At 37.6% G+C, this 16255-nt stretch overlaps 1 protein-coding gene across 1 annotated transcript in view; it reads left to right on the top strand.

Annotated features, from left to right (window-relative positions):
• The window catches only part of cnga4 (cyclic nucleotide gated channel subunit alpha 4), a 45321-nt gene that overhangs the window by 13552 nt on the left and 15514 nt on the right, over window positions 1-16255 (top strand). The window contains exons 2-3 of the mRNA XM_051926188.1: window positions 4805-4906; window positions 15182-15288. Of these exons, the coding sequence (XP_051782148.1) occupies window positions 4805-4906; window positions 15182-15288 (209 nt within the window). The remainder of the gene's footprint in view (window positions 1-4804; window positions 4907-15181; window positions 15289-16255) is intronic.

The following is a 16255-nucleotide window of genomic DNA, read 5'->3' as shown; positions in this document are numbered from 1 at the left end:
AGGGCTATGCATACAGATGTCCATCCATCCATTATCCAACCCGCTATATCCTAAATACAGGAGCCAATAAGTAGATATGTATATATATATATATATATATGTATATATATATATATATATATATATATATATATATATATATATATATATATATATATATATATATATATATATATGTGAATGTATGTATGTATATATGTATGTCTATATTTATATATATATATGTAGATATGTGTATATGTAGATATGTATATATATGTATATATATATATATGTTTACATAACCTCTTTAACACACTACTTCTCCGCTGCGAAGCGCGGGTATTTTGCTATATATATATATATATATATATATATATATATATATATATATATATATATATATATATATATATATATATATATATATATATATGACAGCAACACTCATAACAATGACAACACAATTACATTGACAATCATGTTACGTTATTTTTAAAATGTTTCCTTTTTTTTTTCATAACCTCTTTAACACACTACTTCTCCGCTGCGAAGCGCGGGTATTTTGCTAGTATATATATATATATATATTAGAAACATTTACATATCAAAACATCAACAAAAATACATTAGAAAAGGTATGCTAAGTGTCCATTTCTGTAGTGACGCAGATTTTGTACACGTCCTTTGTGCAATATGTTTTGAAACAGTCACCAACACACAACCCGACATTGCAGTTGGGACATTTGAAGAGTGTTTCTTTGAGCACTTTTCTTATAACATTTTTCTGTTACTGTATGTCAAAGCCTGCACCACATAATAAAACATGCACCCTGTGTTGTTATTGTAGGCTTTCACATTGCCAGGCTTAGTGACATCCACATTTCCCCTGACACGAATGACAGTTGCTGCATTGTGAGCAATGCTTAATGGATTAACGTCTTTTTTATTCTATCATTTCTTCTCAATCATTTTGCCTTTTTACCATGCAGCTACTGTCACACAATGTTGCAGCTTCATGTGAACAAATTCATCAGGCATATCAAGGTGGTTCAGTCATACTGTATGCATCAGTTTTACTATCTGTGTCAAGGTCTGATGAACAATTCACATCGTAATCACTATCACTCGACTCAAGCAAGGGTTGAGTTTCAGTTTATTCTAAAACTGGCTTTACACTTGTTGTTTACAAGCAAAGTTTTAGTATTATGTAATAACCAGGATAGAATTAAGGGTGTAGAGGTGATTGAACCGCTAGGGTCAAGTGACCATAATATAATACAGTTCTCAGTGTTTTGAAAAAGCATGAATGATAAGACCAAAACTGTTAAGTGTAACTTCAGTAAGGAATATTTTGAGCAAATGCAGTAAAGTCTAAGGGTGATAAACAAGAGAGAGAACTATGTACGAATGCTATTTATAAACAATAGCTTTACATTTAACATAACAAACTCGTCTAAGCTCATCACCAAGCTCAGGGACCTGCAAGTGAGCACTTCATTATGCAGCTGGATTTTTAACTTCCTGACAGGCAGACCCTAAGTGGTTCAGGTAGATGGCCACACCTCATCACCCTTCACTCTCAACATAAGCACTCCACAGGGTTGTGTCCTGAGCCTGATGTTGTACATCCTCTGCACATATGACTGCACAGCTGTACATGACTCTAACATCATTGTCAAGTTTTCTGATGACACAGCTGTAGTAGGCCTCATACATAACAACAATAAGCAATCTTACCTGGAAGAAGAGGAAAGTCTGTCACACTGGTGTCAGGCCAACAGTTTTCTACTGGATGTCAGAAAGACAAAAGAACTGATTGTGGACTTTGGGAGGAAACAGCAGAGGTACTACACTGCCACCTCAGTATTAACTCTACTCAGGTCAAGAGAGTAGAAAGTTTCAGATACCTTGGTGTCCACATCAGAGAGCATCTGACCTGGTCCAAGCTCATCAACACCTTGGTGAAGAATGCATGTCAAAATTTGTACAACCTCAGACACCTCTGGGATTTCACCCAGATACCCATGGATACTTCTTTGATATCTTGGCTGTGTGCTTAGGGTCGTTGTCCTGCTGAAAGATGAACCGTCGCCCCAGTCTGAGGTCAAGAGCACTCTGGAGCAGGTTTTCATCCAGGATGTCTCTGTACATTACTGCAGTCATCTTTCCCTTTATCCTGACTAGTCTCCCAGTTCCTGCCGCTGAAAAACATCCTCACAGCATGATGCTTCCACCACCATGCTTCACTGTAGGGATGGTGCCAGGTTTCCTCCAAACGTGATGCCTGGCATTCACACCAAAGAGTTCAATCTTTGTCTCATCAGACCAGAGAATTTTCTTTCTCATGGTCTGAGAGTTCTTCAGGTGCCTTTTGGCAAACTCCAGGCGGGCTGCCTTGTGCCTTTTACTAAGGAGTGGCTTCCATCTGGACACTCTACCATACAGGCCTGATTGGTGAATTGCTACAGAGATGGTTGTCCTTCTGGAAGGTTCTGCTATTTCCACAGAGGACCTCTGGAGCTCTGACAGACTGACCATCGGGTTCTTGGTCACCTCCCCGACTAAGGCCCTTCTCCCCCGATCGCTCAGTTTAGATGGCTGGCCAGCTCTAGGAAGAGTCCTGGTGGTTTTGAACTTCTTCCACTTACGGATGATGGAGGTCACTGTGCTCATTGGGACCTTCAAAGCAGCAGAAATTTTTCTGTAACCTTCCCCAGATTTGTGCCTCGAGACAATCCTGTCTCAGAGGTCTACAGACAATTCCTTTGACTTCATGCTTGGTTTGTGCTCTGACATGAACTGTCAACTGTGGGACCTTATATAGACAGGTGTGTGCCTTTCCAAATCATGTACAATCAAGTGAATTTACCACAGGTGGACTCCAATTAAGCTGCAGAAACATCTCAAGGATGATCAGGGGAAACAGGATGCACCTGAGCTCAATTTTGAGCTTCATGGCAAAGGCTGTGAATACTTATGTACATGTGCTTTCTCAATTTTTTTATTTTTAATAAATTTGCAAAAACCTCAAGTAAACATTTTTAACGTTGTCATTATGGGGTGTTGTGTGTAGAATTCTGAGGAAAAAAATTAATTTAATCCATTTTGGGATAAGGCTGTAACATAAGAAAATGTGGAAAAAGTGATGCGCTGTGAATACTTTCCGGATGCACTGTATATGATGCCCTATTATAAACACTCTCACATTAAGTTATCTAAGTTAAGTAATCTATTTAGTTATTAATATTATTAATGATTTCTGAATTTATTTGAATTTATAAAGTTATGTTTTGTTATTCCATCCATCCATTATCCATCCCGCTATATCCTAACACATGGTCACAGGGGTCTGCTGGAGCCAATCCCAGCCAACACAGGGTGCAAGGCAGGAATGAACCCCAGGCAGGGCGGCAGCCCATGGCAGGGCATACACACCCACCCACCAAGCACACACTAGGGACAATTTAGAATCGCCAGTGCACCTAACCTGCATGTCTTTGGACTGTGGGAGGAAACTGGAGCACCCGGAGGAAACCCATGCAGACACGGGGAGAACATGCAAATGTTTTGTTATTGTTCCTTTATATTCGTCTCAAGGCACAGTCATAGGAGTTGAGCAACTAAGCATTTCGCTGCATATTGTAGTGTATGAATAATTTATATGCGACAAATAAAATTTGATTTGATTTCACTTGATTATTAAGTGCTACTGAAAGAATATGAACATAAGAAAATCACCAAAAACAGTATTTTAGTATAGTTTAAAACTATCTTTAGCAGAAATTGATAAAATTTAATAAGAAAAATCTTTTAGATTTGCGAAGTTATGTATGCATCAGCACAGAATATTAGTAGATTTCTATGTGTGAAGAACATAGCAAAATCAAAAGATATAAAGTCACTAAATAAAATATGCCATGCCTACAAAGCCAGACATTCTGTGTTTAGAAAGAAGAGGACAAATTATACTCAACTGCCTGTTCTTCATTTTCTGTCCTGGACAAGTGGATAACATTACTCCTGCACCTCTTAGGTTTTCTTTTTTTTAGCAGCACAATATTACCCTTTCTGTCAAAGAACTCAGGAGGTGTAGGTCAACTGTTAATTACATCTTTCACCTTGACTACCCTGGAGATCATATGCTTTGGAAAAGGCAGGTGCTTGTTTGACTAAAAAACTCTAAGTTGCAGCAGTGTACAACTACTTCATTTTAAGCAAGGGAAGGTGATTATTTTTCATTATTATACTCCACTACTAATATATCAATTGTGATTTTATTTAGATAAGAAAATATCTTTCAGAATAATGCTGTATTTTGTCCCAGTTGCATGAAGGTAATGTTATATTCTATAAACATGTTGTTTTTGTCATACATTCTTCTCACAAATATATGGATTATATTCCTAAAGTCTTATCTGTCCTGATTGATATAAATTTGTCATTATACCACTGCAACCCTATGAACGGTTTCTATTTTTCTGCTTTTTCAGTTCTTAAAGCATGTCCACTATACAACATATGAAACATTTCTTTAAAAGCTCTGACTAAAATGTTTAATCAGACATAAGAACTCTCTTTGAGGTACAGCTGTTGTAAGCAGGACAACTTGGACTTCATGAGAATTAAAAACCTTTCATCCCTGTCATCACAAACAGTATATAAGTGCCATGTTGAACAATTTTGATAAGAGTATGCTAACTTTGTAATGTTCCAATCCTGACTTTCCATTTTCCAAGCTATCATCTAAAGTTTCATTACAGACTTGTTATTCCATAAATAATCAATTTACAACATTGTTTTTTTCATTTTATTTTTTGTTAAGCTGGAAGAATTGTATAGTGGATCCATCTGGAAACATGTACTATACATGGTTACAGATTATGATTGTGCCTGTGCTCTACAACTGGGTTTTCATTATTTGCAGGTAGGTTTATTTACTTAAACATAATGTGTACTTGCTATTGTATCTACTACTGATATCGTGTTCTGTTAAATTCTATGTAGCTATTCTATTTTTAACAAATGTCATTTTAATGTATGATGAGTGTTTATTTCAGTTCGCCATATTCTGTCAATAAAGTTAAGACAAGAGAAGATGTAGTAAATACTCTTGAAGCTCTTCATCAAATACAATCCAGTAATTGCAACCACTTTTTACTAGGGAGCTAAAACGTTGAGTCTTTATCCTTCTTTCCTTTTTGGCATGAAATAACCTTTTAACATTTTTTTCACTCTTTACTAGTACCCCCCACACACCTGGTAACCATAATCTATCACTGATTTTATTAAACCTCTACATAACAAAAGCAGTTTTCTACTCCTTACTACTGACTCAAGGCACATGCTATTAAATTTGGCCTTATCTGTACTGCTTGAAAGTGGTGACAATAGTTTTGAGACAAAATGGACTCAGAGAAGTCACAATTCATTCAGGGGTCATAACTTGGAATATAATTATTAAATAAAGCTCAGTACCTCTAGCCAGAGTCACTGTCAGAGAACAGAGCAGTAAGCCTATAAAGGGTACACGTAACCAAAGCCATAAAACACAAGATGTAAAAAAATGCGGTAACCAGTAAATTCAAAAACTAATTATGACACAAATGTTCTTCATTCATAAATCCAAATCTTGGATGATTAGGTACATGTGGCACCTGCTTTTTAAAAAGTTGCACTAGTGATATAATGACACTACGTCCTAGTATCCAGTCTCTAACATGGTGGCATTGTTCTCTTCTTCTTGTGTCTTTTTGCGCCCTGTGGTACATAAGGCAGGAATATGATGATGCCAAGCAGAATTGTCAAGTGCCAGTGACTGTGCTTCTGTCCAATTCATTCCCAATAAGTGCAAAAGTCTTCGCTAATGTTTTGCGCCCATGTAGTCTTTGGTATGCGTGGTGGGCGTTTTCCAGTCAGGGTGCACTGCATGGCTTGTTTGGGTAATAAGCTGTTGTTGTTCATATGAATTAGATGGCCAAGCCATCTTTTCTGTAGTTTGAGACAACTGGACAGCTCTTGACAGGACTATATTCATAGTGGTCATTTCTTGCCATTGTATGTGCATGATTCTGCATTGGCAAAGTGAATCTAAGCCATCCAGTTTAGCGTGTTGTGCCTTCCTGAACGACCATGTCTCAGCTTCATATAAAAGAAATGGGATAATAACATTCTTACAGTATATACTTTCATCTTGGCGTATATGGAGAGCTGCTTGTTGTCCCAAATTTACTTCAGTCTGCTCATGGTAGAGGATGCCTTGCCAATATGTGTCTTGATATTGGTCATAGTGTTCTTATTGCTGGTAAGCAAGCTGACAAGGTAATGAACTCTTGAACGTTGTCCACGCGATTACTGTTGATGTGTAAGGAGGAGCCTGAAGTGTTTATTTACATCAGTTTAATTTTTTTGGTCAAGATGAGCAATCCTAGTTACTTCCTGGTGACTGCTAAGTGGTTAATCTTGATTTGTACCTTCTGCACATTAACCCTGATCATAACAACATCATCAGCAAATTCCATCAACTCCAATTGGTTGCCTTCTACCCACTGTAGCCCTTTCCCATCAATCAATTAATGGCAAGGCTGAACAGAACAGGGGATAACACCTGTAATCATCTGAAACCACTTTGTCATGCCCTAGTCTATTTTGATATAACATTCACTCCTACAGTACAAGCTGGCAAACACTCATTTGTAGGTGGGATGCAATAAAAGGCAAGTATCTTCCATAATGCCTCACGGCCAAGGCTATCAAATGCCTTTTCAAAGTTGACGAAAGTCAGCAGGGTAGGAAACCAATGGGCTAGTATCTGCTCTAGAATTCTCAGGAGTGTGAATATTTGGTCAGTGCAGGATGGCCATGGCCTAATGTCAGCTTGGAGAATTGAATCAACATATTCTTTCAGTCTATTAAGAATTATTTTCCTAAAGACTTTTCCTGGGACAAATAGAATGTAATGCCTCTCCAATTATTGCAGTCATGTGGGTCTCCTTTATTGGGGAGTTTGACAATAGTGCCTTTCGTCCATTCGACTGGGATTGTCTTTTTGTGCCAAGATAGATTACACATATTGATCAGCCATTCTGCCATCTCAGAAAAGCTGAATTTAAGAATTTTAGCTCAAATAATTGTCAATGCCAACAGATTTTCTGTTTTTCACGCCATCGATTGGGGCATGTGCAAGTTCAGCTGCTGAAAATGGATCACAGTTGATGGTAAATGGACTTGTGGATGTTACTGTAGGACAAAGTACTTGTTTAAGTTCTGAATCTGTAAGAGGGAAGGTTGTCTTGGGTATATTTAGGATATAGCAAAAGTGTCCCTAAAATATTGCCATGATCCCCTTCTCGAAATAATTCTGCCATTTTTGTCAAGGACTGGAATATTGCATTGACCCTGTTCACCAGATAATGTGAGGACGACCAGGAATACTGTGCACAAGGCTCCTCTCAATGCTACCTCTTTGGCCTTAGTTGCCTAGTTGTTTACCTACTGCCATTTCTCTTTCTGTGCATTGTCTTTGACTTGTTTGTCTTGGTCTGTGTTATCCTAATCCTAATCCTTGTCAGCAATTTGGGTCTCATTCTGATATCAGTTGCAGTTGGATATTTTTCCGAACCTCTATGAGTGACAATGTTATGTCACTGATCCATTCTTCCTTCGGTTGTCTGTCAGGGCAAAGAACATCTGCTGCAGCTTTTTGTATCACCTTCTTAAAATCTGACCATTGTGTTTCCAAATTTATGGAGGTATTGGAGAGTACCTGCAAGGGATTAGATGTTTCAATATGAAATGCCATCTCAGTACAGGGGTCTTTGAGCCTTTTCACATTGTCTCTGGTTGTTGTTGTTGTTGCTTTGGTGCTCACCTTCAACCAAATCTTGAGTTTTGCTACTAATAGGTAATGGCTGCTCCCAAAGTCTGCCCCACAGTATGCATGGACCTCTTGTAATGAACGTGTACATCTCCCTCCAATGGTAATGTGATCTCCATGTGACCTTGGGGCAGTGCTTATACGAGACCTTGGTGACACCAATAACTAAATTGTTTGCAGAATTGTACAAATCGCCCTCTATTTTCATTTTGAGTGCTGACACCATGCAAACCCATCAACCTGTCCCAGCCAACACTGTTGGAACCAACCTTGGCATTCAGATCAACCTATCAACAGATTAATATTGTGCAGTAGGATTTTTTTTTTTACCACATCTTGTAGGGTATTGTAGAAAATGTCTTTCAGTGCTTCATCTGCATCCTCAGTTGGGCATTAGCATTGGAAAATGGATACTTTGGCATGCCTTGTGACAAATTGTGCAGTAATATGTCATTTGTTGATGGGTTCCCATTGTGACAAGGCCTTTGATGCTGCATTTGACAGGAGGGGTGCAACACCTTGGCTGTGGTTTCCATCCTTTCTGCCAGAATATAAAACTGTGATTCCATAAATAACCTGTCTATTGGCATCAGTCCATCTTACCTCACTATTTCCAAGGACATCAAGATGGCAGTGTTTAATTTCAGAAATGACCTGTGCGCATTTGCTAGATGAATTGAGAGCTATTACATTCCAGCAACCGATTTTGGCTGTTCTGCAAGATGTAAACACTCTGTTGGTTGCTGCAAGCACACTCATTGAGGCCTGAACCTCCTTTTGGCTTTGGCTAAGGTTCGTCATGATGTGAGTACCCTCACTGTGTTGTTTGCATCCAGCCGTGGCTACACTGATCTCATTGAGAAGTGTGTCATCAATGTCTGTTTCCATAGCCAGTTTAGTTTTTATGAGGATGGGGGACCAACCCAACCTTAACCCTCCTCACTTTGTCTGGGCTTGGGACTGGAAAAGGTAACTAAGGTACCCCAGGCAGAACATGGCAGCATAAAAAAGAAAAACAAGATAACAATGTAACAATGTTAGAAACTTAATTAAGCAAAAGATTAATCTAACCATAACCAAATAATTTGTTACAATTAAGTCAAGGAACAGCTGCAAGAAATCAAACTAATAAGCCAGATCATGGCATTTTTTCCCTTTCTTAATAACTTCTTAAATATGCTTATTCCAAAGCAGTTTCTTATCAAACCACATTGCTAAATATTTGAAAACTTTTTTTTTGTTTTATCTCCTCTCCATATAAGTTCAGCTTACTTTCCAACACTATTCTTCAGTAGAAACAATATACTCATCAAAACAATAATATAAAACAATTTTCATAGACCATTTTATTGCCACAAATGAATTTTGCATTCGAACAAAGCAAAAATTTAGCATTTTCCCCCCTTATATAAATAATGACAAATTATCTATTTAAACCTCAGGCAATTAATGTATCATTATATTAAGTAAAACTGGGTTATTGACTCTTTCTTGTGGAAAGCAATTACCCACTTTATGTTGTACTGACTTTCTTGACATTAAATTCCTTATCTATCTGATCATTATACTTTTAATGCCTAACTGATGCACTTTTATTAACAACACCTCTGTTAACCCGTACTATATACTTTTTCAAAATATATGAAAACAGCAACTAGGAAGACCTCTTAAAAAATTAAAGTGTGGATGAAGTTTCTATGGTGATGTCATGTATGAGGAAACACGAGTGATGATTAAGGCAGTAGATTGGTCTTTTATTGTGTTATCAGATAATCTATGACATATAGCTTACATGAAAGATATAAATTAACATTTTCTTAGTAGGGGCTAGGAAGAAATGCTAAAACCAGCTCTGTGACTGATGTCTGTAACCTCTTTTGTACTGTCTGTATTACTCTGTGTATTCAACCCATGGACAAACCATTACCTCAACTCAGTTTTAGCATGCGTTGCACTTTCATCTTCCAAGCTTGTCAATACAGTATTTGTCTACACTCACTATTTTGACCTTTTTTCTTCAATAAACCTTTATGTTATGATCAGTATTTCCATAAAAAATCAGAAACGAACATTTCAGCTTTTTCTTTATATGTTACTCTGCCTAATTTAAGACCTCTTAGGATGGAAGCATGTGCTGCTAGTGTGTTGCCGCACCCACCATACAACGAACCACCAGGATTATATCATGTGTTTATCCTTTTCCAGATATCAGATATGAAAGAATCATTATTAAGAGTACTGATGTTAGTAGTCCTACTAATTTTTCTTAAAGCATTTCCTCAATAATGCACATCTCAGTTTTTTAATCCAATTTGAAAGCCGTATGTTTTAATCCTTTCATGAATTACTATATTAAATTCATCGATCTACCATGGAACCTTGGAACTATGGATTTGATGTTTTAGCAATTCTTACCAAAGCACTCACAACATTTCATTAAAATTTCAAACATGTTCATCATAACACTTTTGATTAATTAACTCTTCATCAAGTTATTAAAAGTGTATCCAAAATATTTCATGTAAATTTAGCTGCAATGTTGACTCAAAATTCATCTTCAGTTTTTAAAAGGTCAAGAACATAATCAGACAGTTATGAATATGACATCAATATTACATTGGTTAATCCCAAGTCCTATTCACAAAAGTCAGATCTAAGCAAGAAAGTTTAATCCACCAAACATCAAACCTTGTTCCATGACCACTATTTAAGCATTCCAATGCTTCCTCAGTACACTATTCTCTCTTATCTATACAGGTAGGCCCACTACCCAAAATTCATTGTACGCTATAAAATTCCCAGACTACACTACTGAAAATGTCATTTTCCCAAACAAATGAACAAGATTTCCTATGCATAATTGTTTACCAGAATTATTACAATTAAATACCCCAAAATGACTATATCTACTTTTAATGATAATTGCTCCACTTTCTTTCTCAGTTACTAAAAAGAGTTCCATAAATTGCACCTCTTGTTTAATAAAAATAATAAACCTCCACCTCTAGTCACACTATCTTTCCTAACACATGAATGCCTTCATTTACACATTTTAACATGACTTATTCCAAATTTCCTGAACACTAACTACTTTATGCATATTTTCTAGCTTAGGCAAACCCCCCTGAACCGCATGCCCATTTGCCACTAAATGTCCTCAATTCAACTGAACAATCTTCATTTTCATTGGTTAAATGTAACACGTAAACAATACAACTGATCTATAATCCCTCTGACATCCCAAGATATTTTCAGATGGATTTAATACTAATCTTTCATTTTCAAGATGTCTTAAGTATTTGCATGGTGGAGTCAACTTTTTCCACTGTAAATCCTAAAAATTTAGTTTACTTAATCACAAGGTTATCTTTTTTTCCTATTGTTCCAGCACCTTCTTAAGTAGCCACTATTCTTTTATCAGTTAACGTTAACAAAAAAATATGCAGGTTTTTTTTCCCGTTCTCGTCCCTCTTACTCCTTTGCTTTCTTTTAAGTGTACCCTATTTATACTGGCTTACAGAATGTATTATGCTCCTTTTTCAGAGTTACAGATGTTATGTATATATGTTTACAGTTTTAATGAAAGGCTGTGCTATGAGCTTCTCCACAATTACATTACATAATTATTTTCTTCTCCATACTGTACATGCCTAGTTTTTCCTTTGTGTACCTTGACATTTACACCATCTCAGCGGTTGTGGCATAAACACCAGGGGCCTCATGTATAATGCCAGGCGTAGAATTCACACTAAAACATGGCGTACGGACAAAAGTGGAAATGTGCGTATGCACAGAAAATTCCAATTGAATAAATCTGTGTGTACGCCAGGTTCCATGCATTTCCCCCAACAAACCCAACGAATGTGAAATTTAATGCACGTACACGCGCCTACAGCCCCACCCCAGCACCTCCCAGAATTTCACATATTTTAATATGCAAATCAATATAAATAGCCGCCCTTCTTCAGTGCTTTGTTAAAAGACAATGTCAAAAACACATGGAAAAAAGGAATTTCAGTGAATATGAAGTGGAGGCAGGAAAAATGTACTATTTGTTGGCTTAAGCAGTGGTATAAACAACAAAACAAAATTGATGTAGTGATATAAAGTGGTGGAGACACTCCAAAGTTCAAGTTCAGAAAGTCACAAAGTGCCCAGAATAAAAAAGAAGTGGTCAGATATCAAAACTGACGTGAAAGTGAGTCGCAGCCCACTGTCTATATTGTTTCAGACAATAGCTGACCCCCACGCTGAGGACGCGAATCCATGTGTTGATGGTGCTGCTGCACACACACCTTTGCCTCGGAAACCGCCAGGAGACCTTCTGGCTGTGTGCTGACAGACATTGTTCTGGAGTCATAAAATGCAACAGTGGATGCTATAAGAGATGTGGTCAATTAACTTAGAATATAAGGGCTGTACTATGTGATATTGACTACAAACTGAATTGGTTAAAAAATAAATGCTGTATCTGATTACATGTTTTTACATTCTGCTAATTACATTCAAATGAAGTTGTAATGCTGTCCGATGCACAATGCAACACACTTTCTATGCTCTATAGAGCCTCACATTAATAGAGTGGAAAAGCTTTCTATTTACATAACCAAATTCATTTTCTGAAGGCGCCTTTATAGTGTGACATTGGCGACAAGTGCCACAACAGATCGATTCTCTATTATTTAAATGGCTCTTTTCTGGTGACTCACTATACTTAAAAGGACTATTTACCTTTTGCCGCACTAGTTGGAAAGAGCACCCAAGCTGCTGTTTTTACAGGCCCTCCAGCTATATATGATGTAATGCCAGCTCATTCTTTTGGTGATTCATTCCTAGTTGATGTAACTTGTCCACCGCCGTTTCAGTTGCAGTTGACAGCTCCAATTACATTTGGAAAACTGGACATTGCTGCAAATTGCGCTTTATGTTTTCCAGTTCAACCGCAATGTAAGGAAATCTTATCTATCTGGATGACAAGCGGATAATACCATCCTATACAGCTGGTATGCTGCGACTCAGTGATGACTGAAAAATACCCGATCGGTCAGCAAGTTCTTGTTGAAAAGCTCCTGTGGCTAAAAACCCAAGAGTGGACAGAACCTGCAAAGGAGCAGGTAGAGCACAATTCCTCAAAGTATGCCTTTGTAAAGCTGGCACCGGTTCAGCACACAGCGCCAAGAGAATAGCTCTTGGAAGTCAAAAAGGACTAAGAAGCCAGTCATCATCATGTGCCAATAAATCAGTATTATCTCTGAATATGCGTTCTCTTCTGATCCTTCCATTTGCGATGTCTTCTAACAATGCTAAAGCAGCCATGGTAGTGGAATAGTTTGGTCATTCTGTGCACAATTATATTGTTACAGATTGATTACAATCAGGTGCCTTAAATTTATAAACGATATGCGGTTAAGTTCAGTGTATTTGTTAAAGTCGTGTCAGGGATGTGAATCTGAAAAATAAAGGGAAACCACACAGGGACAGTAGCACTACTTTGACACTGGGAGCCGCCAGTTTTCAAAACCGAGACAAAAACTTGCATACGCAATGGATTGAGCTGGTGTGAGAATGTGCGTGGCTTTACACGAAGTTCAGTTTTTCATGTGAGCGTGGAAACCAGTGTACGCTATATTTTTGTGCGTACACACTGTTTACAAGTGAGGCCACAGAACTTTAAATATGTGATTGCCAAAACAAACTTGTTTGACCATCAAATGTCAGTTAAAAAGAAATTGTAGGGTTTTCCACTCCATTCTTTGTAAAAATGAATCTTACGGTTTCCTGTTTAAAATATGTATTTACAAATTCCAGAGATATCCTTTTGAAGTATCTGTTCCACAAACAAAACTTTCAATATTTACTGTATTTTATTGCATTTATCTAAACCAATTCAGAAAAAAAGCTTAATGTCGTTGTGCTTTTTACTTACAAAAAACAGCCTTTCCACTTAATAAATATTTTTAGTTTATCTCACATTCCCCATCATACTTTTATTCCAGCAGGTTAATTTAATAGGAGTAATATCCTCTCATCAGCTGCCTGGCAAATCCCTCTTATTCCCATATACCTCAACTTACCCAGTCTTTTTGATAAAATTTTAATTGAATTCTTTTCTTCCTCTTTTCTTTCTCTGTTTATCCTTTTCTTCCTCCTCCCCATCCTCCTCTTACTCCTTCTTCTGTTTCAAACAAAGTTTTTAGAAGACCCCAGATGTAAACTATCATCCCAGTCAGGCTAAAATTTCTCTTCCTTACCACTTCACATTAACAGGTCCTCCTCTCCTCCTGAACCACTAGTGCTTTTTGAGACTGCAAATAGAGAGCTGGCATAGTTAGCACATTAATGCAAAAATCCACCAAGAACAAAAATTTACTTCTTAAAAAACATGTCAGAATAAAAATAGACAGACTTCCAGGACTGAGACTGGAGACCTCAACATGCAACGTTTGTGGAGCACACTGCTAACCCTAGTCATTGTTAAGTAACTTGGGTATCATTCAGTGCTCTAAGTGCCGTCATCATTTTTGAAAACAGCATATTATTTTTGCCTTAGGCCTACTGTTATACAGTATGTAAACCAGAGTGTCATGGTCAGTATCAACTTCACACAAGCTCATTTCCGTATTGTATGTTTGATCCATCCAGGGTGGCCTTTCAGACTTCATCCTCCATCCATGACCTTGGATTGCATTAAATGGACTTTGAATGTTAATCTAATGTATTGTTAATTTGTTTACAGATTAAGAACACTTCAACAATGTTGATTCATATTATATTTGAGAACCATACAATGAAAGGTACTGCTATTATAAATGCAGTCTGATATTGCTTGCTTTCCTTTTTTCTTACTCTTCTACTATTTTTAAATCCTAATTCCATTAGGGGACGCAAAACAGGACAGCAATTGCATTCATGCTTTTTACTTAATTTTCAGATCTGCATGAGTGGTCTAAGGGTAAAAAGATGCTACAGTTGTGAGTTCAAAGTCTGGGGAAGACAGTTGTTGATTTGGTTATTCTGCCCTTGCACTGCTTTATTTGGGTTGTTCTCATCATTATGACTCTGTTAATGTATTTTTTGAATTTATAACTTGTTTGAGTTTGCCCTGTATTCAAATGTGCTGCAATTGAACCCCCAGACTTCACAATTTATAAGTATTATTTTTACAATACAAAAGTTCTATATGTTACGAACTAAAACTAGGTCGTGGTGCTCTTTATTGAATTTCTGCCACTGGGCAGCACTCTTAACATTTTGCAAAAAACTGGGGAAAATATAAGACAAGTACAGTTAATGATGTGACGATTTTAATCTTCTTTTGTGTTCTAGGACCGTCTTCACAGATATTGAGAACAGCTATTTCAGTGTATGGCTAACCCTGGACTATTTGTGTGATTTGTTCTATATTTTTGATATGGTGATCAGATTTAAAACAGGTGAGACAGTGTTTTTACTAAATAATTTTACTTAATAAAGATAATGACATCACACATACATTTTGCGGCCTGGTGGTGCAGTGGTAGCACTGCTGTCTTGCAGTAAGGAGATCTGGGTTCACTTCCCGGGTCCTCCCTGCGTGGAGTTTGCATGTTCTCCCCATGTCTGCGTGGGTTTCCTTCTGGTGCTCCGGTTTCCTCCCACAGTCCGAAGACATGCAGGTTAGGTGCATTGGCAATCCTAAATTGTCCCTAATGTGTGTGCTTGGTGTGTGTGTGTGCCCTGCGGTGGGCTGGTGCCCTGCCAAGGAATTGTTCCTGCGTTGTTCCTGTGTTGGCTGGGATTGGCTCCAGCAGACCCCCGTCACCCTGTGTTAGGATGATTGACGTTACGTTTTCCTGAGGGCAGAGGTTCGAAGTGTTGACGACTGGGATGAGACGTGTCCTTGATGATGTTCTTTGCTCTGCTGTGGTACCGGGTGTTGGCAATTTCCTCAAATGAGGGAGCCATTTGTTTTAAAAGCTGGTGTTATGTTTGTGGAATATCTACACATGAATAATCGTATAAAAGGTAAAGTGCATGAGCATTGCACAGAGACAGAATATTATATAGAAGCTAAATACATATTAATTGGAATATTGTAGCAGAATATAAATATATACTGGACAAAAGAAATATTGGTATTGTACAGTCATGTTACTGTGCTAAGGGGATGGGGAGGTAAACAGAATGTACACATAACACAGTGACAAGAATAAATGTAATGTGCAGCGTATTTGACATTGACATCCAGAAGAATGGTAGGAATGGTAAGAATGATTAAAAAAAAGTGTGCTTAACAGGAGATCGCGTGTGGATGTGTGTGGTTATAAATTGGAACGGTACCGCTTAATGCAGAGCAAAGCAGGCACATTACACATCCCAGCTCATCGCATTTTAAATATTAAAAGTTAGTGGCGCAACCAA

This window comes from Erpetoichthys calabaricus, chromosome 4, assembly GCF_900747795.2.
Source record: "Erpetoichthys calabaricus chromosome 4, fErpCal1.3, whole genome shotgun sequence".
NCBI classification, from domain to species: domain Eukaryota; kingdom Metazoa; phylum Chordata; class Cladistia; order Polypteriformes; family Polypteridae; genus Erpetoichthys; species Erpetoichthys calabaricus.
This window is presented reverse-complemented; position numbering and strand designations above follow the sequence as displayed.